The sequence below is a fragment of the Schistocerca nitens genome, chromosome 3 (genome assembly GCF_023898315.1).
Source record: "Schistocerca nitens isolate TAMUIC-IGC-003100 chromosome 3, iqSchNite1.1, whole genome shotgun sequence".
Lineage (NCBI taxonomy): Eukaryota > Metazoa > Arthropoda > Insecta > Orthoptera > Acrididae > Schistocerca > Schistocerca nitens.
This window is the reverse complement of record NC_064616.1, coordinates 764186209-764213034: the sequence shown is the minus strand read 5'-3', so window position 1 is coordinate 764213034 and position 26826 is coordinate 764186209. Positions and strand designations below refer to the sequence as shown.

The window sequence follows — 26826 nt, the reverse complement described above, 5'->3', positions numbered from 1 at the left end:
AATATCAGTTGTGCTTGATACCAGATGTGGGTTATATACACTCCTGGAAATGGAAAAAAGAACACATTGACACCGGTGTGTCAGACCCACCATACTTGCTCCGGACACTGCGAGAGGGCTGTACAAGCAATGATCACACGCACGGCACAGCGGACACACCAGGAACCGCGGTGTTGGCCGTCGAATGGCGCTAGCTGCGCAGCATTTGTGCACCGCCGCCGTCAGTGTCAGCCAGTTTGCCGTGGCATACGGAGCTCCATCGCAGTCTTTAACACTGGTAGCATGCCGCGACAGCGTGGACGTGAACCGTATGTGCAGTTGACGGACTTTGAGCGAGGGCGTATAGTGGGCATGCGGGAGGCCGGGTGGACGTACCGTCGAATTGCTCAACACGTGGGGCTTGAGGTCTCAACAGTACATCGATGTTGTCGCCAGTGGTCGGCGGAAGGTGCACGTGCCCGTCGACCTGGGACCGGACCGCAGCGACGCACGGATGCACGCCAAGACCGTAGGATCCTACGCAGTGCCGTAGGGGACCGCACCGCCACTTCCCAGCAAATTAGGGACACTGTTGCTCCTGGGGTATCGGCGAGGACCATTCGCAACCGTCTCCATGAAGCTGGGCTACGGTCCCGCACACCGTTAGGCCGTCTTCCGCTCACGCCCCAACATCGTGCAGCCTGCCTCCAGTGGTGTCGCGACAGGCGTGAATGGAGGGACGAATGGAGACGTGTCGTCTTCAGCGATGAGAGTCGCTTCTGCCTTGGTGCCAATGATGGTCGTATGCGTGTTTGGCGCCGTGCAGGTGAGCGCCACAATCAGGACTGCATACGACCGAGGCACACAGGGCCAACACCCGGCATCATGGTGTGGGGAGCGATCTCCTACACTGGCCGTACACCACTGGTGATCGTCGAGGGGACACTGAATAGTGCACGGTACATCCAAACCGTCATCGAACCCATCGTTCTACCATTCCTAGACCGGCAAGGGAACTTGCTGTTCCAACAGGACAATGCACGTCCGCATGTATCTCGTGCCACCCAACGTGCTCTAGAAGGTGTAAGTCAACTACCCTGGCCAGCAAGATCTCCGGATCTGTCCCCCATTGAGCATGTTTGGGACTGGATGAAGCGTCGTCTCACGCGGTCTGCACGTCCAGCACGAACGCTGGTCCAACTGAGGCGCCAGGTGGAAATGGCATGGCAAGCCGTTCCACAGGACTACATCCAGCATCTCTACGATCGTCTCCATGGGGGAATAGCAGCCTGCATTGCTGCGAAAGGTGGATATACACTGTACTAGTGCCGACATTGTGCATGCTCTGTTGCCTGTGTCTATGTGCCTGTGGTTCTGTCAGTGTGATCATGTGATGTATCTGACCCCAGGAATGTGTCAATAAAGTTTCCCCTTCCTGGGACAATGAATTCACGGTGTTCTTATTTCAATTTCCAGGAGTGTAATTGTCAGTAATGAGGCCTTGTGGTTGTTAAGTGTCCTAGCTGTAATTATGGTTGTTGTTCATTCAGTTCATCAGTCCCTGATGGGAAATCACTATATAAAAATAAACAGAAGTTGTAAAATTGAAGTGAAGAGCAATTTATTGAAATGCTATCTAGAAGGAAAATTAGTGAGTCATGAGGAGGAGCAGCAGCAGCAGCAGCAGCAGCATCATCATTTAAGACTGATTATGCCTTTCAGCGTTCAGTCTGGAGCGTAGTCCCCCTTATAAAATTCCTCCATGATCCCCTATTCAGTGCTAACATTGATGCCTCTTCTGATGTTAAGCCTATTACTTCAAAATCATTCTTAACCGAATCCAGGTATCTTCTCCTCGGTCTACCCCCACTCCTCCTACCCTCTACTGCTGAACCCATGAGTCTCTTGGGTAACCTTGCTTCTCCCATGCGTGTAACATGACCCCACCATCTAAGCCTGTTTGCCCTGACTGCTACATCTATGGTGTTTATTCCCAGTTTTTCTTTGATGTCCTCATTGTGGACACCCTCCTGCCATTGTTCCCATCTACTAGTACCTGCAATCATCCTAGCTACTTTCATATACGTAACCTCAACATCATTGATAAGGTAACCTGAATCTACCCAGCTTTCACTCCCATACAACAAAGTTGGTCGAAAGATTGAACGGTGCACAGATAACTTAGTCTTGGTACTGACTTCCTTCTTGCAGAAGAGAGTAGATCATAGCTGAGTGCTCACTGCATTAGCTTTGCTACACCTCGCTTCCAGTTCTTTCACTATGTTGCCATCCTGTGAGAATATGCATCCTAAGTACTTGAAACCGTCCACCTGTTCTAACTTTGTTCCTCCTATTCGGCACTCAGTCCGTTTATCTCTCTTTCCCACTGCCATTACTTTCGTTTTGGAGATGTTAATCTTCATACCATAGTCCTTAATTTCTGATCTAGCTCTGAGATATTACTTTGCAAACTTTCAATCGAATCTGCCATCACAACTAAGTCATCTGCATATGCGAGACTGCTTCTTTTGTGTTCACATATCTTAATCTCACCCAGCCAGTTTATTGTTTTCAACATATGATCCATAAATAATATGAACAACAGTGGAGACAGGTTGCAGCCTTGTCTTACCCCTGAAACTACTCTGAACCATGAACTCAATTTACCGTCAACTCTAACTGCTGCCTGACTATCTGTGTAAAGACCTTTAATTGCTTGCAAAAGTTTGCCTCCTATTCCATAATCTCGTAGAACAGACAATAACTTCCTCCTAGGAACCTGGTCATATGCCTTTTCTAGATCTATAAAGCATAGATACAATTCCCTGTTCCACTCGTAACACTTCTCCATTATTTGCCGTAAGCTAAAGATCTGGTCCTGACAACCTCTAAGAGGCCTAAACCCACACTGATTTTCATCCAATTTGTCCTCAACTAATACTCGCACTTTCCTTTCAACAATACCTGAGAAGATTTTACCCACAACGCTGATTAAAGAGATACCTCTGTAGTTGTTACAATCTCCTGTTTCCATGTTTAAAGATTGGTGTGATTACTGCTTTCGTCCACTCTGATGGAACCTGTCCCGACTCCCACGCCATTTCAATTATCCTGTGTAGGCATTTAAGACCTGACATTCCACAAGGAAAATTGAAAAAAAGGTGCAGCAACAGCAGTTTGTGAGTAAAGAAAAATTTTATTCAAATTAAATGTAATAAAATTAATACACAACTAACACCTCCTGAATAATTTTAAAGTAAATGGTAAAGGATATTTTTAATTGTACATTTTATTTTTATTTATATCTAAAAACAAAGATTCTGTAACTTGCCAAATGAAAGCATTGGTACGTTGATGGAAACAATAAAATACACACACACACACACACACACACACTCACACTCTTTTCAAGCTTTCGCAACCCACGGTTGCTTCACCAGGAAGAGGGAAGGAGAGGGAAAGATGAAAGGATGTGGGTTTTAAGGGAGAGGGTAAGGAGTCATTTCAATCCCGGGAGTGGAAAGACTTACCTTGAGGGGAAAAAGGGACAGGTATACACTCACACATCCATCCGCACATAAGACACAAGCGCGCATATGATGAGGCAACAGTTTGTTGCGAAAGCTTGAATTTTGTGTGTGTTTTTGTGTTTGTTTGTGTGTGTCTATCGACCTGCCAGCGCTTTCGTTCGGTAAGTCACATCATCTTTGTTTATATATATATATTTTGTGTATTTGAGAGCACGGTGGCTGTAATCTGCATTAGCAGTGCAAACACAGCCAAGCAGAGCTGTCAAGCTACGCTGTGTCAGAATGTCAACACATTTGCCTGTTTACTTGTCTGAACTGCATGTCGCCATTTCGACTTGAACATTCGTTGCATGCAGACGTGTACACCAGTGGGGAAAAGTTGGTTATACTACTTTAATGTGGTGCATCTAATGGAAATACTGTAAATACAGCACAGGTAGTATAGAACTATCTGTCAGGAGTGTCATTGTCTGATGCGCCAGGCAGTTGCACAAATTATTAAAAAACTAGAGTGGACAGGCTGCTTGAATATTAAAAAGAGGACAAGAAAGAAGATTGCATCTGACAGAACATGAAGAAACTGTTCTGGCTACATCTGACCAATTCACACAGTGGTAGAGACACGTATTCCCAAGGAATATGCGATCAGCCAGAAGTGTCATTTGCATCCTGCATTGGCAGAATTTCCATCCATATCATCTGTTACATCATGCACTTGATGTCCATGATTTTGAATGTCATACAGAATTTTGTCAGTTTGCCCTTCAGCAACTGAAAGACAACCGTATGTTTCTCTAATGTGTGCTCTGTAGCAATGAAACAAAGTTTACTAACAACGGTAATGCAAATTTGCGTAACATGCTCTACTAGATTGCCAAAACTCCACACTGGCTTAGTAAAGTGCAACATAGAGCATAAACTTATGGTACAGCATCATAGGAAATTACATTGTGGTACCTTAATTTATCTCAGGCTTTGTAAATGGACATTCATACACACAATTTCAGAGAAATATTCTGCCACTTCTAGAAGAGATACCACTAGATATTCATCAGTGTACTTGGCTGTAACACGGCGGGGGTCCAGCTCATTTGTCCCATGTTACAATGCAAATGCTGAATATGAACTTTCCTGGATGTTCGATAGGATGAAATTCTGTTGTCAAATGGCCTGCGAGGTCCTCCTATTCGACTTCTCTAGGTTTCTGTCCTTGGAATCGCTCAAAAATGCAGTTTATGATGAAGCCCCAATTATGCCAGACAATGTGTGTCATCGAATCGTCTCTGCATGCTCTGCCATATGATCCACTGTAATGACACCTGTTCATCGTTGTTTTGAATAGTAATTGCAAATGTGCTATTCAGTTCATGGTCAACAGTTTGAACACATGCTTAAATGAATGATACAGCAAATCCTTTTGGAAGACAAAATTTATGGTATGTGATTTGGGTGGTTACGGAACATTGTTAGTAAATTGTTTATTTAGTTTACGTGTGGATAAAATAGTATTGCAGTGTCAAATAAATCAACTGCATGTATTGTACATAGCAGGTGACACTGTCATTATGTGCTTACTTTCAGCATGAAACGATGTTTTGTTGAGAAAAATATTTATTTTGGTGTGTATAGGTGCTCACCAAAGTGTTTTTAATAAAATGTTTAGTGCAGTGAGCATATCCCATATGACGCAAGTTAGAGCCGTGTAGGTAGGCAGTTGTCAGATGGCATGTATTTCACTGCTAAGAAGCACACAGCTATATACAGGAAAAGGTAGGTCAAATATTATTTCTAACATCTACATATTTGATACAATAGTTTCTTTTTGCAGTGTACAAGATTTCTTTGTTTTTGAAGAATGAACAGTTGATTTCCCTGTTTCAGCACATGTAAATCTGGGAGGATACACAAATATGAAATAGTTCTCCTAAGCCCTTTACACTAGATTCTAGCCATTCTTGTATTTCCATATACAGCATTTGTAGGTGAACATGTATCTAGGTTGTAAATTGGTTCAAGGAGAAATAAAGCTTTATTCTCATTGTGCAGCCTACCCTATGATATGCAACTACATAGCCTGGTCTGAGATGCCTGCTTGGCAGTGCTTCCACTAAAATTACCATTTCCGGCCACTGTGCTCAAACATTCTGGGACATTACTCGAATTTTTATACGACAGGTTTCAACATCAACATTAAAAAATGTTATGATTTTGTAATTGTCTTCTCGAGAGGTATTGCATGCAGTTATAAGAAGCACACAGTTCAGTTTAAAAAAAGTGCTTGCTCCAATATTGCCATTGATACCAGACTAAAATCATTAACCAAACAAAAACATACGTGCCCACTGACAGTCTAACATTTTTCGAAAACTGTGTTATATGTGTAACCATTCATGAAATAAAAGGTGCTAACTCTTATGTGACTCAACCTGTATAAATCGTAGACGTTTGAGACTTGAAAAGGTCTTGGGACAGCATAGTTTCATTTGATTAGTGGCTTTCACTTTTAATTTGACAATTGACTGAATTAATTGTAGATATGCTATCATCATAAATCATCGTGCTCATTACTGAGTGTCGTGACCCCATGAACGGAGAGTCTCCATCCCGGATGGTTGTCAGCTTCTCTTAGTGTCTGCTGAAGAGGTAGACCGAAGATCTCCTTCATTTTATCCCTCCATCTGCTCGCTGCTCTTCCTCTTGGTGCCATGCCTCCTTGCAAAATTATTTTCTCCATCTCTTCTCACAATATGGCCAAAGAACTGGAGAATTTTTTTGGTGACTCGAAAAGAAAGGCGTCTGGAGATATCGAGTTGTTCAATAATGGACACATTTGTTCTTATTTTGGTCCATTTCATGCACAGCATCCTACGCCAACACCAAAGCTCAAACACATCAATGCGATAATGAAATAAAATTCAGCTATGGATATATAATGTATGGAAGTGATGCTTCATACATGTTAATACTGTTGCACTTTGGTAGGAAAGGCAGAATTGAGAATGTGCAGTAATTTGTGCTTTAAAGTCCCAGTGTGACTGCCACCACTGTATGTAGCACTTTGTTTTTGTTGTTTGAAACTGAGTAGGCTATGTACTCTCCAGTGGTCTCAGTTTTACTTCTATAAGTAGAAATCCACAGTGCTGTCTGTGTGCTTGTCATGGGATGAGCTGAAATCAGCTTCATGTTTGTACTAGGTAATAATTTATATGAAAACATTGGTGTAACAGCAGGCTGAAACTGGTAGGTTTCATTGTTTTCAGGTAAATGGGGGGGGGGGGGGGATAAAAATAAATTTTTTATTTAGGTATTAAGAGAGGAAAAGACACTCCAGTACCTCATTAATGAAATCTGAAGACAAGAATGTTGGGTATGTTTTGTAGCTCTTCATACAGACATGATAGTACCCTGCAGTAAAATTGTTTTGGTAGAAAGGTAGATAATAGGGGGCCTAGTTCTACTTCTATCCAAAATGTGATTAAATATCATAGGATTGTGAAACGCACACGAAAATTGTCTTAAATGAGGTACAGTTAAGAGTAATGTTATATTGTGTAATCTCAATGATTCCTCGACATGGAGAAGGCCTATGACACCTGTTGGAGAACTGTTATCCTCCGTACTCTTTACACGTAGGGCTTCTGTGGGCGTCTGCCCAGTATTCTTCGGGCATTTTTACAAGACAGAGTTTTCAAGGTGTGTGTGGGTTCTGCCTTGTCGAACAAGTTTTTCCAGGAAAATGGTGTGCCTCAGGGTCCTGTCCTGAACGTTGTCCTCTTTCCTATCGCCATTAACCCTGTAATGACCTGTCTCCCACCAGGCATCTCTGGCTCTCTTTCCGTAGAAGATTTTGCCATCTATTCCAGTTCTCCTCAGATCTGTCTCACTGAGCGGCATCTTCAGCACTGTCCTTATCGCCTTTACTCCTGGAGCATCTACAGTGGCTTTCCATTTTCCCATGACCAAACAGTCTGTATGAATTTCTGGTGGCACAGATGGTTTCTCCCACTGCCTCTACATCTTGGGTCTGTTGCCCTTCCGTTCGTTGAAACTATGAAATTTCTGGGGCTCATGCTCGATAGGAAACATTCTTGGCCCTCCAATGTGTCTTACCTGGCAGCCCACTGCACACAGTCCTTCAATCTCCTACGTGTCCTCAATGTTTACTTCCTGGGGTGTCAATCAAACCACTCCTTTGTTTGTACCAGTCCCTTGTCCATTCAAAACTTGACTATGGGTGCTTCGTTTATGCGTCTTCACGCCCATCCCTCTTAGCTGTCTCAACACTATCCACCATCGTGGCATCTGTTCGGCCACGGGTGCCTTTTACACCAGCCTGGTTGAGAGGCTATATGCTGAAGCTCTTGAACTACCACTGTCCTACCATCGTGACTTTATCCTCAGCAGGTATGCATGCCTTTTGTCTGCCATGCGTGGCCACCCTCCTATTTCTCCTTCTTTGATGATTCCTTTGATTGTCAGTATGGGGCTCATCCCTCTTCTGTTACCTCCTGGAGTCCGCTTTTGCCACTTGCTACCGTGGCTTAATTTCACACTACCTGCTATTTTCCTGGTGGGTGTGAACTCTTCACCACCTTGGCTTCATGAAGCAGCCCATGTTAACCTTGGCCTTCATTCGCTTCCTAAGGACGTCACTCCAGCCTTGGTCTATCGCCTCCAGTTTCACGACCTTCACATGGAACTTTGCGATAGTACCTTTGTCTACACTGAGGGCTCTCGGCTGACAATGGGATCAGGTGTGCCTTCGTCAGTGACACCTGTGTCTCTTGATATCGGCTTCCGGCACACTCCTCAGTATTTAAAGCCGAGCTCTTCACATTGTATCAGGCCACGGAGTACATCCGGTGACACAGCCTTTCCGATTGTGTCCTCTGCTCAGACTCACTCAGTGCCCTCCAAAGTGTGTGTGCACTGTACACTGCTCATCCCTTAGTGCAGCAAGTCTAGGAAAACTGTCACTTGCTCACTCATTGTGGAGCTGTTTCTGTGGGTCCCTGGTCATGTCGGTCTGCCAGGAAACGAGGCTGCTGACGCTATTGCCAAGGCTGCAGTCCTCGTACCTCAGCTCACGAGTACCTATCTTCCCTCCGATCTCTAGAAAGCCATCTGGCATGTGGTGGTGTCCGTTTGGCATGACCAATAGTCCTCCCTTCATGGGAATAAGCTTTGGCTTATTAAGCATCTCCCAGTGCCTTGCTCGACCTCCTCTCGCCCCTCCTGCCAGCAGGAGATTTTAACTTGGCCTCATACTGGACACTGCCTTTTCAGCCATCGTCATTTGCTAAGTGCTACCGCACCACTTTGTACACATTGTGCCCAAATTTTATCTGTCTGCCACTTCCTGCTAGAATGCCCTTTTATTAACAATTTACTTTCCAGTTTGGCTTTCCATCTGATTTATCAGTTGCATTTTACTTTTTATCCGCCAAAGCAATATGGTGAAGGTCATTATAATTTTTAGATTTGAACCTCAATTTCTGCATCGTGTTATTAGCCATTTTTGAACATGCCTGTTTTTAGCTATGTCATATTCTGTCCTTTGGTACTAACGTATAGTCGTTTAACTCATTTGTGTGTTTGTGTTCTATAGTTTTGACTTGGGCGATTATGACCCCAGTTGTTTTTTGCGTCATAAAGCAAAACAAAACCAATCCATGACTCCTCTTATTCCTGTTTCTCTAAGAGGTCAGCATTGTTATAGGGGTTTTGGCAATGTTAGTGATAGTTGGTGGCTGGATGACTGTACTAAGACCATCATTCCCCTGGGATGGGATATCTGTACCCCATCTGCTTGTGTCTAGAGTAAATCTCATGTTTAAGTGTGAGAAAGTTTTCTAAATGTTTGTGGAGTGTGTATCTGAGGTAAGATAGTGGGTATCAGTCCAGTGTACACCTAGTTGGGTGTGAGGAATCCAATTAAGTCACATCCAGTCTGCCCAGATCACCAGGCCTTCTTGTTAATCTGAGAGGTGGATTCAATCCAGGGCAAGCTTGCATCCCCAAATCCTGGAAGCAGCATGTTAGCACACTCAACTAAGTAGGTGGGTATGTATATTTGCCATGAATGATGAACATAACTGGTAATGCCATATTATTGCTCTCTCAGATCAAGTAATCAGCTTTAATAGCTGAAGGAAGTTGCTAACACGTGAACATTTATTCCTAATTGCACTTCCCAATGGCATTTTTCCCCACCCTATTTCTGAATCTGTAACGGAGTTATTATTGCAGACATTTTTAATGTTAGCTGTACATTGTTAGTGTTGGTTGCAGTTCAGTAAATGAACTATCTATATCACACGTTATTGCTCTGTTCCCAAAATTACTATACTTCCTCAGCACCACATGCTAGTTATGTTACAGAAATGTGGAACAACCTCATGGTGTAAATGCAACTTTTGCGCCATTTTGTATTTATTACTTCCACATTGTCAGTATGATTGTAACATGAGAATTCTGTAAGTGGTCATATTGACTTTGATGAAATCTTATCAACAGAGCTGCAGCATCGTGTTGTTGCAATGTGACTCCACAACTTTGCAGATAACCTGAGAAGATTTCATCAGTCAAATTTGCCGATAAAGCCTGTGATCCCACATGGGTCAAATTGATTGTCTTGATTTTTTTCTGTGTATGACAATATTTTTTCCCTAGACTTTGAACATTGATGATCTTTATTTCTTTTCATCAGAGACTGGACTGTAGAAATTAGACCTGTAACTATGCTTTTTACGTTGTTTCACTGGGTACCTAGAACCATGGCAGTGGTGATTTCGATACCTTAACATTTTTTATGAACCTATGTTACTTGGAGTACTGCAAATGCTCAGCTGCCTTGCCCATGACTATATGATACTGTAATGTACGTGTGGTTGTGTATGTCATGATATAGGTACAAAAATTGTTCATAAGGTTGTCAGAGGAGGAAGTAATGGAATACTTAGAACTTCTGCAAGGAGTTTAGTAAGAGTCCGAAGGTCGTGAAATTGAAAGACAAGTAGAAACTAAACATTACTGCATAAAGTGAAAGTAGTTGTCTTTCGAGAAGTAAAACCAATGTCTGTTACCACAAGAAGACACGTTTCCGTCACACAACCTTGTTGTTCAGGGAAGGATGATACTTGAAACCGCAGGGGGAAACGCGGAGGAAGAGGTAGATGCTAGTTGCCAGCACTTACTGTGTAGACCATTCAGAAAAGTCTAAACATAATGAGAGATCTAGGTTCAGATCTTGAATGCACATAGACTACAAAAGCAAAATATTTCATGACAGTGGGATCAATGCCTCTTGTGAAGCGAAACATCAAAATTCACACCATTGCTAGTTCTGGTCAGCTGTTCGTAAATGACTCAATGCTGAAACATATAAAACTTTGCAAAGAGACAGAATCCCATAGGCAACTTGGAAACATTAGTTGGAGTATTTCTCCTTCTGATCTACGTGCATTCATTGCAGTTTTGTACTCCCATGGCTTTTTGTGTGCTATAGGAATCAAAATTGATGGGTTGTGGACAGAAAACTGGGGATCACAGCCCTTACATAACACAATGTCAAGAGTGATTCACAAAATTGTTTCACTTCACTATTGTGGAACGAAGGACAATAAGACTAAAGCTGTAAAAGTTTGCTTTGGTGTCAGAAGTTCATGCTTGTCACACAGAAAATTTTATAGTCCAGGAGGAACCATAAAAATTGATGAAAAATTTTTCCCATGAAAGTAGATGCAAATTGATGCAAAACGTAGCACCAGATACATTTGGTGTCAAATTTTTGTTAACAGCTGATGTAGACATCAAATTTCTTAAACGAATGTTCATGGCAGGAAAAGAATGATGTCAGCCAGAGAATGAAACCATTCCAGAATACGTTACCATGAGCCTTATTGGAACATCCTTAAAAGTGGAAGGAAGCTGACTACACAAAAATATTCACGCATTTTTTGCATCTAGCCAAAATATTGAATAGTACACTATTGGGTACAGTGTACTGTTGAAGATACACCAATATTAAAAAGGCTGTCAAAAGCACCACTATATTGTTTTATGAATTCCTGATTCATCTGCATACATAAACGAGCCATTTTGCGTTGTATAATGGGGAAGGGGGGATTTGTACCGCTCTCGTCCATTTTTCTGTGCTGTTCCATTTGCACAAGGAGCAATAACTGATCATACTGGCACAGGTGTAAGACACTGAACTCACGCTTAAGAGCGAGGTGGTTCAAATCCTTGTCCTGATTTCAGTGGTGACCCTAAATCATTAAGTGTAAATGTCAGGGTGATCCCTTTGAAAATGATGTGCAATTTCCTTACTTACCTTTCCATAATCAAAGCAGATGTTCAAACTGTTATGAACCCGTTGCAAACATAATATTAAACTATAACTCTCCTTAATTTTTGAATCTGGAGGGGGGGGGGGGGATGACTGACTAAATGCACGCTTTTATCTTATTCTGATGATCCTTGTGTGAGCTACATGAAGGTAGCAGAATTGTTGTGCAGACTTTCTCAATTATTTTTCATGAATCCAACTAACAAGGATACACGAGTCTCCTCTTTTTGTAGAATTCTCGTTTAACTTCACTGACTAGATCTTTCATACTTTCGGATGGTCAACACTGACCTGACGAAGTGAGCTGGTGCAGTGATAACACTGGACTTACTCAGGATGATGGTGGTTAATGTCTCTGGCCAGCCATCCTTATTTAGATTTTGCACAGTTTCCCTAATTCATTTAATGTAAATCCTATGATGGTTACTTTGAAAAGGTGTATCCAATTTCCATCTCCAGCCTCCTCCTCCTCCTCCTCCTCCTCCTCCTCCTCCTCCTCTTTGAACTCCAGTAACGTCACTGTTGGTGGTATGTTAAACCCCTGATCTTCCTCCCTCCCACACTGACCTGTAACAATCTTAGCAGCAGGCATTTAAATTGGTGATGTATGCTTTTACATCTACTTGATAAGGACTACTAACAGTTAAGTGCTGCACTGAATAGGTTGTGCTATAGTGTTTTACAAGGTTCCCTTAACACGTCTTGTGATTTCCAGCTTCTACAAGAAATTAAAATCTTCCTTTTCCCTGCGGTACTACTGATTTTACATGTTCGCTAAACGTAACCTAGCTTTGTATCATTACTCGTGGGCTGTTAAAAAATGTTGCAATAAAATGGTTTTGTTTCTTTCTGTCATTTTTGAAGGTTGTCTAGTATGCATCCACATTTAGAGAGAGTATTGTTCACAACAACAATTAGAAATATTATCGAAGTCATTATCCATTTTCTTACAATTTTACAGTGACTTTACTTTTTTTGTAGACAATGGCATACTCATCTACAGAGTGGCAACTTGGTTTTGCCAAAATATTTCCAGGTTAAAACTCCAAATTTCCCTCAACCAATTTTGTTGTGTGTGAGCGCAAGTTTGATTTCACTGATTTCCATGGCTGCAAATTAAAATTTTTGGTTGCACCTTCACTTGCTAGTGATATTCCTAGTTCATCTAGAATTCAAAACAAAATATATACAAAACCATTGCTATACATTTTGCATATTAATGATCTGGCAGACAATATTAACAGTAACTTCAAACTTGTTATGGATGATGCTGTTATCTATAATGAAATACAGTGTGAAAAAGAGCTACATAAATATTTAGTCGGATCGTCAAAAGGTTGGCAGCTTGCTTTAAATATTCAGAAATGTAAAATTGTGTACTACACAAAATAAAAACTCGGTAGCATATGACTGCGATATCAGTGAGTCACAATTTGAATCTGTCGAACTCGAATGTGTAGGTGTAGCAATTTGTAGGGATATGAAATGTAATGATCGAAGAGATTCCATAGTCGGTAATGCAAGTGGGTCTTCTTCCATTGGGAGGATACTTGGAAAATGCCGTCAGTCTACACAACAAATTGCTTACAAACAACTTGTGTGATTCATCCTTGATTATTTTTGAAGTATGTGGCACCCACACCAAATAAGATTAACAGGGGATATTGAATGTGTTCAAAGGTGGATAGCATGAATGGTCACAGGGTGTGGGTGTGTGTGTGTGTGTGTGTGTGTGTGTGTGTGGTGGGGGGGGGGGGTGTAAAATCCTGGAAAAACTGGTCAGACAGTTAAATAAACACAAATATCTTATGAAAGCCAGCTTTAAGTGAGAAATCAGACCCCCCCCAATATATTGTTCACACGGGGACTGCGAAGACAGTATTAGAGTAGTTACAGTGTGCACATAGACGTTTAAGCAATCATTCTTCGTGCACTCCATATGCAAATGGCATGGAAGATGACCTAATAAGTACTGTGGGAAGTACATCCTGCAGTACATTTGAGTGGTAGCAGAGTATAGGTGTAGAACGGATAATTTTTTGTTGTTCTGAATAAATGTTATATTGTAATAATTTGTAACAGCTACTCCTGATAAATTTATGATATTTATAAGAAACTTAATTTACAGTCAGAGAACTCACACTAGACACAAAATGTGCATAATTTTATAATTTTGTCTTGCTAAACTTAGTCTAAACTCATTACAGAAGACAATACATGGTGTTGCAATATTCATAACATTGCGGGGTAATCATGCATATCAGCTAACACTTCAAGGCACTTTCTATATGGAGCAACGATGACAGTCAAGTGACACATGCGCCAAAATGATAGTGGTTGTTCCTAATTCTGCTGTAAGATTTTATTTATTTATTTATTTTTCTTTTTCAGTCTAAGAAAAGTACTGACATTACAGAACAGAAGACAGATATCCATGGCTTAAATTTTCTGAGAACACCAATGGAAACATTTTTGGTTAAATTGTTAACAAAGCAGTGGAAAAGTGAAATTGGAACAGTAGTTTGATAGTTTTATCAACAATTACCCCTAGCTCATGCCACCCTGTAAATTCCATTGTTATCACTGTGCTCACCATTTAGTTCCGTACTGTGTTATCGTGCAATAACCTCAAGTATGAGCAATGCTCTCAGGAACATGCTTCAAAGTGTTGTGAATGGAATGAAACATAAATAGACTTGAAGAGCAAATATGCATCATATAGCAAGCTAGCCCCTCTCCACAATAAGGTGATAGTTGACTTCAAGCCTGACACTGTGAAAATTGGCAAAGTAATTGTTTTAATTAAAATTAATAAAAAAAAGAAAGACTGAATATTCAGTGCTGATCTACAAAAATGAAATACTGTTACATATATAGATCTGTGTTTATATTTTTTAAAAATTAAAAACTTTTGCTCTATGGAAATAGCAAATCTATAACTATGTAACAAACTTTCATGTGCATGTCAGACTCTGACACACTTAAGTTATGTAATGGGAAATCAACCTGGAGTCAAAGAACTGACAATAAAGAAGAGTGCATAAGTTAATGAGTGTGTTAGAGGTTGCTTAGCTTGAGCAGCAAATATTACATTAATTCAGTGCACTTCCTCACCTTTCCTTATTGGACTCCACAATCAAGTCTTTCTGAAACGGTATTTCAGAGCAACAAAATCTCTTTACATTTCTTTCCATCAATAGGGAATTCAGTCCCCTACCACCATCCTGAGTCTCGCAGAATCCAGAGTTTTCCGGTAAATTTGATTTCCCTGAGAATTTGTGATTTTCAAGTTTTCAAGACTGTGATATGAGCTGTGTGTGCTGGTAACTTCACTAAGTTCTTTATATGTATTACAAATATTTGAAGTTTTGTGACACTCAGTTAGCTACACTCAGTGCCTCATTTGTGTTGAATGTTCACAATGTTCTGTAATGTAATGGATTTGGTCAATTAAACATTCTTAGTTACTTGTGTCTCAGACGAGATAATCAACATAGTCATACCTTGTTTATCAGTCAACATGGTGGTACAGTCCCATTTGACTTTCGGAAAGCTAGGAAAGTGTAATGTGTTCATCTACATTTGGCATGTGCAAGGTATGAAGTTTGTAAAAGAAATTGCCACTATACAGGGATACAGTGAAAGATCAAAAACAGTCCTGTAGTAATAGGCCATGACGAACAGTTTGTTTCTCTTGTCCAGCCTCATCCTTCTAGTGGAAAAAATAAGTTTTACTTCTGTCAGCTGCAGTTTCTTGTACACTTGCTTATTATTTGACAAAATTGTATTTTCAAGTTAAGTCAAAAGGTTATGGTTTGAGAATATGCTCTAGACTCCTGCAACAAACACTAGTTGCATTGCTCTGTAATTCTGCGGTTCTTTCTTCTTCGAATTGGAAGTTACTAGCATTTTTAGTCATTTTACACATGACTCGTGACTGCATAAGGGTTTTTTATATAAATGAGTTGTGATAGGTATTAAATCCCTAGAGCAGTGTAAAATATGATGATTCTGCTAGGGCCTTCTACCCAGCATTCTTAGAGTAATTTGAGTTGTTTGAGAAATGGATGTGCTTATTTCAAGGATACCTTTTTCTGCCATGATACTACCAGTACCCCTTCCCCCCTCAGCCTCTCCATCAGATGGTTTTCTTGGTGCAGACCCTGCTTGGACCTTGTTTATGATTGAGAATAGTTTCCACTTCTGCCCCCTGCAGGCCGGGCAGAGGGGGGGGGGGTGTTACAATAGGCCTGAGGTATTCCTGCCTGTTGTAAGAGACGAATAAAAGGAGTCTCACATCTTTTGGCCTTTAAGCGATGGTCCCCTGTAGGGTTTGATGTCAGTTTTTCAAAATTTTCCTGAAGAGCGAGCCAATTGGGGAAGGGCTCCTTACGTGTAGCATTGTGTCCATTGTGTATTGAGATCTTTAGCCCACTTTCTCGTCATGGCATTGCAGTGCTGCTCATCCTCCATATCTTGGGGAGGACACCTTCCTGGGTGCGTTTTCCTCCACCCGCTATGCAGTGTTGTTTTCTGCACCGACGATGACCATGGAATTCTTTGCACCTCATATCCAGCATGGTAGCCAGTCTGTTGCAGTGGGGCTGCCATGTACCCTGTTGGTTGTAGCCCCCTGACTACACAGCGATTGCTCTGCTGATGCCTGCCCCATTAACTCCCCACATATGCCAAGGATTAGATGCCCGTCACTCTGGAGCATTGGCACTCCGGGCAATGGCCATCCTGCCAGGTGGCCTTTGCTGCGGCTGGGTGGCACACATGGGAAGGGCCCCTGGTTGGAGTGGGTGGCATCAGGGCAGATGACGTGCGATGAAGCGTACCATGTCATCACTTGCTGGTGATCAAACGCAAGCAGTCCCTGTGAATTCCAAGTCTCAATATAATGTAAGAAAGTAAGATTGTAAATTGTTCCCCTCCCTGGTCACACCATGGGAGGAGTGCCAGGCTAAGTATGGCAGCGAACCTTATTCGCCCCGGTACCTCGTATGTATGAGAGCTTATGGGGACACCTTTGTCTCAGTGAAGCCTCAGTTTTGTGTAGAGCATTGAGAGGACAAGTTGGGAGGTGGAGGGCTTGTCCAAAACGCAGTGAGGGTCAGTCTTGATAAAAACGGCATTCTCTGCCCAGTCATGGGCATTACTTGCTTGTGACAAGCTAGGGGATGTTTCCATTACCATCATGCCTCATAAGAGCTTAAATATGGTCCTGGGTAGTATATTCCACAGTGACTTTCTTTTGCAGTGTGACAAGCTGCACACCAACTTAGTGATGAGTTCATTACGTCTAACAATTCCATCGAGGTCTGAGGGATAATCAGGTTGCCACTGCTGCCATCATCTTGGCCTTAGAGGGTGACAAATTGCCCAAGAAGGTCAAGGTGATTGTCTATCACTGTGATGTAAAGCCATATATCCCTCCCCCTGTGCGGTGCTTTAAGTGCTGGAAGTTCAGCCATATGTCTTCCCGCTGTACTTCCAGCGTCACATGTTGAGATTGTGGCTGTCCATCACATCCCAATACTCCATATGTCAGCTGCTGAGAGCATCATTCCCCTTGCTCGCCAGACTGCAGCAATTTACAGCGCGAAAGGAAAACCATGGAATACAAGACCCTGGGCCGACGACAGACCTACACTGAGGCTAATTGAGTGTCTACATACTGTGGCTATGACCTCCTCTTACACTGCCAATATGAGAACCGTTTTAGCCCCATCTGTTCCGCAAATTCCGGTCGGCTTCCCGAGCTAGAAGACTACACCCGCCCCCTTGATGATGGGGGCACTTCCCTCCCTGTTGCTCCCACACCATCTACCTCCGGAGCACAGCCCTCCCTCCCCCCCCTCCCCCCCCCCCCCCCCCACACACACACACACACAAAAGTAGCTGGTCATAGGGCTTCACGATCATGCTCAGTCCCGGAGAAAGCCGTCAAGCCCTCCCAGCCAGAGAAACCTACGGAGCAGCGAGAGAAATCCAAAAAGAAGACCCCCAAGACAAAAGGGACTTCTGGTGGCACCCACACCACCGCTACCTACAAGCTTTGCTTCTGAGGATGAGGTGGAGGTCCTGGTGTCCGCTGAGGACCAAGATCTTGCCTGACCCACAGACACCATGGAAATAAATCAGTAGCAGCAGGTGACTCTGAGGCATAAACTGCCTCATTGAGTGTTCCATGCCTTCCCAGCCTCATGATCATGTCATCCTCCAATGGAATTGCAGCAGTTTATTCCACCGCCTGGCTGAGCCATAGCAACTGTTAAGCTTTACACCTGCTTTCTGCATTGCCCTCCAGGAAACCTGGTTCCCGGCAATGCAGAACCCTGCCCTCCACGGCTATAAGGGATATTACAAGAACTGTAGAGACTATAATGGTGTCAGGTGGAGTTTGCGTCTATGTCCTGGACTCAGTATGCAGTGAACCTGTGCCTCTTCAAACCCCTCTTAAAGCCGTGGCCATCAGGATAAGGACGATGCAGGAAATAATTGTCTGCAACGTATCTTCCTCGAGATGGCGCAGTACCCCTGAACGCATTGGCTGTGCTGATTGATAAACTCATTAAACCTTTCAGGCTGTTGGGAGATTTTAACACGCATAACCCCTTGTGGGGTGGCACCGTGCTTAGTGGCCAAGGCTCACACATCGAAAATTTACTGTCACAACTCAACCTCTGCCTCTTAAATACAGGTGCCCCCACACATTTCAGTGTAGCACGTGACATGTACTCAGCCATTTTATTTGCAGTCCTGGCCTTCTCCCATCTATCCACTGGAGAGCACATGATGACCTGTGTAGTAGTGACCATTTCCCCCATCTTCCTGTCAGTGCCTTGGCGTCACCCTCAGACACTTGCCCAGATGGGCTTTAAACAAGGTGGATTGAGTAACTTACACCTCTGTTACTGTTGAATCTCCTCCACATGGTAACATCGATGTGATGGTTTTGCAGGTGACTACAACTATCGTTTCTGCAACAGAAAACATGATCCCTCATTCTCTAGGGGCCCATGGCGAAAGGCAGTCACTTGGTGGTTACCGGAAGTCGCTGAAGCAATTAAGGAGTGTCGGTGAGCTCTACAGCGCCATAAGTCGCACCCTTTGCTGGAGCACCTAATAGCCGTTAAGCGGCTCTGTGCCCGTGTTCACCTGCTTATAAAATGATGGAAACAGGAATGTTGGGAGAGGTACGTGTCAACCATTGGGTGCCATATATCACCTTCCCAAGTCTGGATGAAGATCAGATGTCTTCTGGGTACCAGACTCCAACAGGTGTCCCTGGCGTTAACTTCAATGGCGTGCTCTCTACTGACGCACGTGTGATTGCCAAGCACTTTGCTGAGCACTGTGCTTGAGCCTCTGCGTCGGTGAACTACCACGCAGCCTTTCGCACCCTCAAATGGCAGATAGAAAGGAAAATCCTCTTGTTCACTACATGCCACAGTGAATCCTATAATGCCCCCTTTACAGAGTGGGAGCTCCTCAGCGCCCTTGCACATTGCCCCGACACAGCTCCTGATCCGGATCGGACCCACAGTCAGATGATTAAACATCTCTCACCTGACAAGTGAAACCTCCTTTTCATCTTCAACCAGATCTGGTCCAGTGGCAGGAGAGCACAATCATTCTGGTGCTAAAACCTGGTAAAAATCTGCTTGATATGGATAGCTATCGGCCCATCAGCCTCACAAATGTTCTCTATAAGCTGCTGGAACGTATGATGTGTCGGTGGTTGGGTTGGGTCCTGGCCTACTGACTCAGTCAGGGTGGCTGCTGGAGCGCATGATAAGCTCTAGATTGGTTTGGCTCCTTGAATCTTGACACCTCCTTACCAATGTCCAATGTGGCTTTCGTCGGCGGCGCCACTCTGCTGTTGACCACCTAGTTACCTTGTCAACCTCCATTATGAGCAACTTTTTGTGTAAGTGCCAGACGGTGGCTGTGTTCTTAGATTTGGAGAAGGCTTAAGACACCTGTTGGAATGCGGACATTCTCCGTACCATGCACACTTGGTGCCTTCGTGGTTGCCTCCCTATTTTTATTAATGCATTTTTAATGGATCGAATGTTCAGGGTAAGTGTGGGTTCTGTTTTGTCATATGCCTTTTGCCAGGAGAATGGGGTGCCCCAGGGCTCCGTTTTGAGCATGACCCTTTCTGCCATAGCTATCAATCCAATAATGGAGTGCCTTCCAGCTGACGTTTTACGCTCCCTTTTCGTGGATGACTTTACGATCTACTGCAGCCCTCAGAGAACATGTCTCCTGGATCGCTGTCTTCAGCGTTGTATAGACGGTCTATATTCCTGGAGTGTAGCTAACGGTTTCTGTTTTTCTGGTGAGAAAATGGTCTGTATGAACTTCTGGTGTTACAGTTTCTTCCACCATCCTTACATCTCGGTCCCGTTGCTCTCCCATTTGTGGAGACAACAAAATTTTTAGGTCTTACATTTGACAGGAAACTTTGCTGGTCTCCACATGTGTCTTACTTGGTTGCTCGTTGTACCCGTTCCCTAAATGTCCTCAGCAGTATGTCATGGGGAGCAGATCGAATGGTCCTGCTTTGCTTATATCGGTCCATTGTCCGATCAAAGCTGGATTATGGGAGCTTTGTCTACTCTTCTGCCCGGCCGTCCATCTTATGCCGTCTAAACTCTATCCACCATTGGGGGTTACGTCTGGCAACTGGAGCATTCTACAGCAGCCCTGTTGAGAGTCTGTATGCAGAAGCTGCCGAATTACTGCTAAACTACCGGTGCGATATGTTGCTTTGTCGGTACGTCTGCCGACTGATGTCAATGCCCAACCACCCGTCATATTTCTCCTTTTTGACGACTCTCTTGACCGCCAATACGGGCTGTATGTCTCTGCCCTGTTACCTGCTGGAGTTCACTTTTGTCGCCTGCTTCAGCAACTAGATTTTACTCTCCCTATGACTTTTTGAGAGGGTGAGAGCCCGACGCCACCTTGGCTCCAGGCTCAGGTTCACGTTGACCTTGAACTCGGCTAGCTCCCAAAGGAGAGGACCGCGGATTCGATATACCAATTGGGGTTTGTCGAACCTCGTTCAAGGCTCACTAATAACGTCTTTATTTACACAGATGGCTCCAAGACCACTGCTGGCGTCGGATGTGCCTTTGTCATTGGAGATGATACCTTTCAATACTGGCTCCTTGACCAGTGTTCAAGCTTTACAGCTGAGCTTCTGGCTCTCTATCAGGCTGTTCAGTATATCAGCCGCCATCGTCATTCTCTCTATGCCATCTGCTCTGATTCATTGAGCGCCATTCAGTGTGTCCATGGCCCATATTTGGACCACCCTCTTGTGCAAAAAATTCAACAGGCCCTTCAGTCACTAGCTGATAGCGGCGCTCGTGTCCTTTTTTTATTCCTGGCACACGTTGGTGTGCCTGGGAATGAAGCTGCTGATGCTGCGGCCAAGGCTGTGGTCCTCCTGCCTCGGACAGCTTCCTTTTGTGTCCCATCAACTGATGTTAGTGGGGTTCTTTGTTGGCACGTTTCCTCATTGTGGCATGAGGCTTGGTCCTCTCTCCATGAAAATAACCTTAGGGCCATCAAACTGATCCCGACGGCTTGGACGACCTCATCATGCCCTTCCTGGTGAGAAGAGGTCATTTTGGCCAGGTTGCGGATTGGGCATTGCCGATTTACCCACCACTACCTGTTGTCCAGTGACCCTGCCCCGCAGTGCCCCTGTTGTCATCCATTGACGGTGCACCATGTTTTATTGTCCTGTCCCCGTTTTATTCACTCTCGTGTTGTCCTGCGTCTGCCGTCTACCTTACCGGAACTTTTAGCTGATGATGCTCGAGCAGCTGCTCTTGTCCTCAGTTTTATTACACTGACAGACTTGTCCAAAAAGATCTAACTCTTTTATTTTGTTTATCTGTGTCTTTGTCGGTACTTTCTGATGTTGCCCCCTTGCGTTTTTCTAAGCTCTTAGTGCACTAATGTTTGTGACTGGGCGCTAATGACCTTAGTAGTTGAGTGCCCTTAAAAAAAAAAAAAAAAAAAAAAACTATTGTATGCCAGTTTAGATATGCATCTTTATATTTTCATGTTGTAATGATCCATTCATTAAATTTCAAGAGTGCATCCATATACACTCTTCTTCTACTAGTGTTTTGGCCACTTTCAGAGTGAGCTGACAGCACTGTAACTTCAATGGCTCATTCTGTAGGTGTCCATTAGATACACGACTGAAATATTGCAAAAGGAAAAAATAAGGAATGAGATTTTCACTCTGCTGCAGAGTGTGCACTGATATAAAACTTCCTGGTAGATTAAAACTGTGTGCCGGAGCGAGACTCGAACTTGGGACCTTTGCCTTTCGCGGGCGAGTGCTCAAGTAAGAGTCTCACTCCGGCACACAGTTTTAATCTGCCAGGAAGTTTAGAAAAAATAAGGTTTATGCAGCTGCACTCCAGAAATATAATGGATGTATTAATAATGTATTACTGTAACTTTTTCAAGGGATGTGAAATGTTTGGAGTTCTAATAAAGTAGTAAATTCATCTTTGGTAATTGATTTTTTTCAGCTTCTACAATAACTGCTGGTGTACTGATACCATTGTCAGTGCTAGTGGTCTCAGGTTTGATGTATGTTGCTCATCGATATAAGTGGCTGCAGCGCCTGCAGCAGTTTCGAATGCGACGTTATGATGAGGTTCACATTGGTCAAGATGACGATGATGATGATGATCCTCCACTTCAGTGATTGTGTACATGCCGAATTTGCTTTAGTGCTTCTTTAAGACTGGTAATAAAATTTTTGAATATTTAGTCAACACTTTTGCCCTTACATGTACATCATTGTAACATTTTGATAGGATCTGTGAATGTCACTTTTTTTCAGCTTGCAGCTGCCTTTAACCAAATACACTGGAAATGTGTGAAACATCATCAGTGCAAGCTATGTATGCTGAAGAGACATTTTGTTCAATTTTGACAGCGAAGACATCGCATGGTGGTATTATGAATTAGTAACTTTGTTAAGGTGATGAACATGTGGAATTAATTTTGCAGTTCATATGGTTGCGAAGTGAAGGTAGAAGTAAAGACAGATGCTTAATGGAACAGCAGAATTTGTACTGCTAGTTTGTGCAATTTGCGGTTTTACTTTCTATTATAATTTCAAGAAGTGAATGAATGAAAATGACACAGGGATAACCAAAGAATTGTAAAGTAATGATTCAGAGATTATCGGAGAGCATGATGTGTTTTTGATGTCATTCTGAAGCACAATAAAGTATTACACACAGGTTTGAATGTTTGATTTTCTAACCTTTCAAATTTCTACAGATATAAAATAGCAAAACAGCAGATGTTTCTTTTTCTCTGTATTGCTGGTTCTTTGCCCAGTTTCGGAAGAAGAAAAACTTATCCGTAATAATGTCTTTCCATTTCCATGCCCCTCTTAGGTTTCTCTCCTATATTCTCAATTATTCAGATAAGGATGATACTGCTCCCATGTTGTGCATTTATTCTGTACTCTTTGTTCATGCAAGATGACAATTTTGTGAAATGTTCTCTCTGTATGGCTGTGATCATTAAGATATTTGTTATGTGAAGAGTGTTTTAAGTGCTAAATTGGCTGTGATTCCTTTGAAAAGATAACGGATGATTTCCATCCCCATCCTTCTGCTCAATTTCTAATGAACTTATCATCGAGACACTAGACTCCCTGCCCTTACTTACTTACTTACTTACTTACTTACTTACTTCCATTGAAAATACATTAGCCTATTTTGAGCTCTTTCTTTGGTCTATATGATCTGCTCAATCATGCATGTCCTCATTGTTTCGGATTGTTTTATCTTTTATAAGTTGTTCAGTTTCTTTAGATTTACATTCCTGCATTCTGAGAAAGGGGAATGCTGATAATGGAATGGTGCTACAATTTACTGATAATGGTGAAGCAGAGCTTACATTTTAGTAACTGTTGTCAGGAGAACGAATTATCACCATTTATGACTTTTTGCACCAAGAAATTACATGCCAGTACATACTTTTGGTAAACTAAATAGTTTACAGAAGTAAGCTTCCAGTGCATCTGAAAGTTTGTAAACTGTGTATTACCAATTTAAACTTCTGGTGCTGAGATATGGACTTTCAGTGCCAAAATCATTCAGAAATTGTGGCTTGTGTAAGAAGCACGGGAGATACATGTTAGATCAGTGACCAAGAAATAAACTGAAGTTGTAATAGTACGCCAATAGAAAATTAATATGGACAGTACATGTAATTGCACCAGTGGCTTAAGGGTTGACCAAAGAAGTTCCTTGTCTTAATCTCTGCCTTCCAAGAAACTAGCAGTTACATAATGGGAGATGAAATAAATGAAGGCAGGATACATGGAGGGGCAGATTTTGTGTGTTACTGAAAACTCTGATGATAGTATGCTGTATTATACTATTGCACAGAGTGGGCATGTGGATATTCAGTCCAGTGTATGATAGTGGAAGAGTGAGGTTACCTTTCAGATATGAGCTGCAGTATTTTTCACATAGATTCTGCAGATTTAAGTACTATAAACTACACTGAAGACTGTCACCAACTATTCATTGTAGTTCAGAGTTCACAGTTCACTGTAAATCACCAATGGACTAAAATTCTTCAAAGTCTGATGTGATATGCCACACAAATAATTCAGAGTTCTGTGCCACTGAACAGAGTTTTTACGAAGTCTAAAATTTGTTCTTCTGCACCAAATTGTGTAAAGCACAGTTGTGCAGTACTCCAGCTGACCAGAATCTACATCTACATGGTTACACTGCAATTCACACTTAAGTGCATGGCAGAGGGTTCATTGAACCATTTTCATACTACTTCTCTACCATTCCACTCTTCAATGGTGCGTGGGGAAAAAGAAACACCTAAATCTTTCTTTGCGAGCTCTTATTTCTCTTATATTATTATGATGGTCATTTCTCCATACGTAAGTGGGTGTCAACAAAATATTTTCGCATTCAGAAGAGAAAGTTGGTGATTAAAATTTCTTAATAGATCTCGCTGCAAAGAAAACCGTCTTTGTTTTGGTGACTGTCACCCCAACTCGTGTATCATATCAGTGACACTCTCACCCCTATTGCGCGATAACACGAAATGAGCTGCCCTTCTTCGAACTTTTTCGATGTCCTCCATCAATCCTACCTGGTAAGGATCCCACACCGCACAGCAATAGTCTAGCAGAGGACGGACAACTGTAATGCAGGCTGTCTCTTTAGTGGGTTTGTCGCATCTTCCAAGTGTTCTGCCAACAAAGCACAGTCTTTGTTTCGCCTTCCCCACAATATTATCTATGTGGTCTTTGCAATTTAAGTTGCTCGCAATTGTGGTTCCTAAGTATTTAGTTGAACTGACAGCCCTTACATTTGTGCGATTTATTATATATCAAAAATTTATTCGATTTCTTTTAGTACCCATGTAGATGACCTTGTACTTTTCTTTGTTTAGTGCCAATTGCCACTTTTCACACCATACAGAAATTCTCTCTAGGTCATTTTGTAATTTGAATTGATTGTCTGATGATTTTACTAGACGGTAAATTATAGTCTCACCTGCAAACAATATAAGGGAGCTGCTCAGATTATCACCTAGATCATTTACGTAAATCACGAACCACAGAGGGCATATGACACTACCTTTTGGAACACCAGGTATCACTTCTGTTCTACTTGATGATTTACCATCTAGCACTAAGAACTGTGACATCTCTGAAAGGAAATCGCAAATCCACTTGCACAACCGAGACGATACTCCATATGCACGCAATTTGATTAATAGACACTTGTGAGGAACGGTATCAAAAGCCTTCTGGAAATCTAGGAATATGGAATTGATCTGATATACCTTGTCGACAGCACTCATTACTTCATGGGAATAAAGAGCTAGCTGTGTTGCACAAAAGATATATTCTGAATCCATGTTGCTTCAAGGTGATTCATAATATTAGAGTACAGTATATGCTCCAAAATCCTACTGCAAATTGAGGTCAGTGATATGGGTCTGTAATTAAATGGGTTACTCCTATTTCTATCTTCATAACTTCCTTCAATCTTTCTGAGTCATTGAACACGCAAATTCCTTTGAAGTAAAACCTGGTTCGCGTTGCTTGCCCAGTCCCTATGTGCCCCAGCACGCTCTCTGCCTTGAAATCTCAAATGTTTTCTACCCTAATGAAGGAAAATGAAGATAAAAATTGTCATGTAACCTACATTAAAGCTACTGGCACCACAGTGTGCTGCTTCCTATGCTGCATCCATGGACACCAAACATGGCAGTGCTGCACTTGGTGTTTCAGCAATCATTTATTAAATCTCTCACATCATAAGTTACCAATGCTTCCATTAATTTAAAAGATATTATTACAATGAAGCATGAGCCCATTCATTTCCAAAAGATTTTCCAAATCTTTCGCTGCTGACCATTTGTCCTTAGCTTCAGTAGTCCTCAGTGAATATTCAAATTAATCATATCCAAGACTTAAAATCTAATTCTATGAAACAAGCATTGGTTTTTGTTTTTTTACACACCATTGTTAAAATTACTATTGTGTAAAACACACTATAATTTCCTGTTGTGATTTGTTTTTAATTTGCTATGAAATCAGTTACATAACTATTACAGTTACGTCAAATAAATGGGTGACTTTTGTACATTAATCAAGCTTTCCATAGACGATTCACTGCTGTGTGAGGGGCATAATTGAGTGATATCTTGATTATAATTGACACTTTTGCTACAGAAGTTAATAATTTCCAAAGTAAGTGTTAAAATGTCATCTTTACTTAAGTAATGATTGTCATTTATCATTCAGTGAATATGCTCCTTTTTTAAAAAATTTGTATTTTTTCTAAGTCAGTGTTTTGGGCTATAGAATACTATATACAGTGTTGAAGTTATCGCAGCTTTAGGTTGCCAAGAAAATGAAAT

The 26826-nt window shown here is 42.2% G+C and overlaps 1 protein-coding gene across 1 annotated transcript in view; it reads left to right on the top strand.

The window, feature by feature from the left end:
* LOC126248760 (uncharacterized) overlaps positions 1-23153 on the top strand; it is a 30677-nt gene extending 7524 nt beyond the window's left edge. Inside the window, exons 3-4 of the mRNA XM_049950113.1 lie at positions 22431-22651; positions 22748-23153. Of these exons, the coding sequence (XP_049806070.1) occupies positions 22431-22609 (179 nt within the window). The 3' untranslated portion in view covers positions 22610-22651; positions 22748-23153. The remainder of the gene's footprint in view (positions 1-22430; positions 22652-22747) is intronic.
* Positions 23154-26826: the final 3673 nt, after the last annotated feature.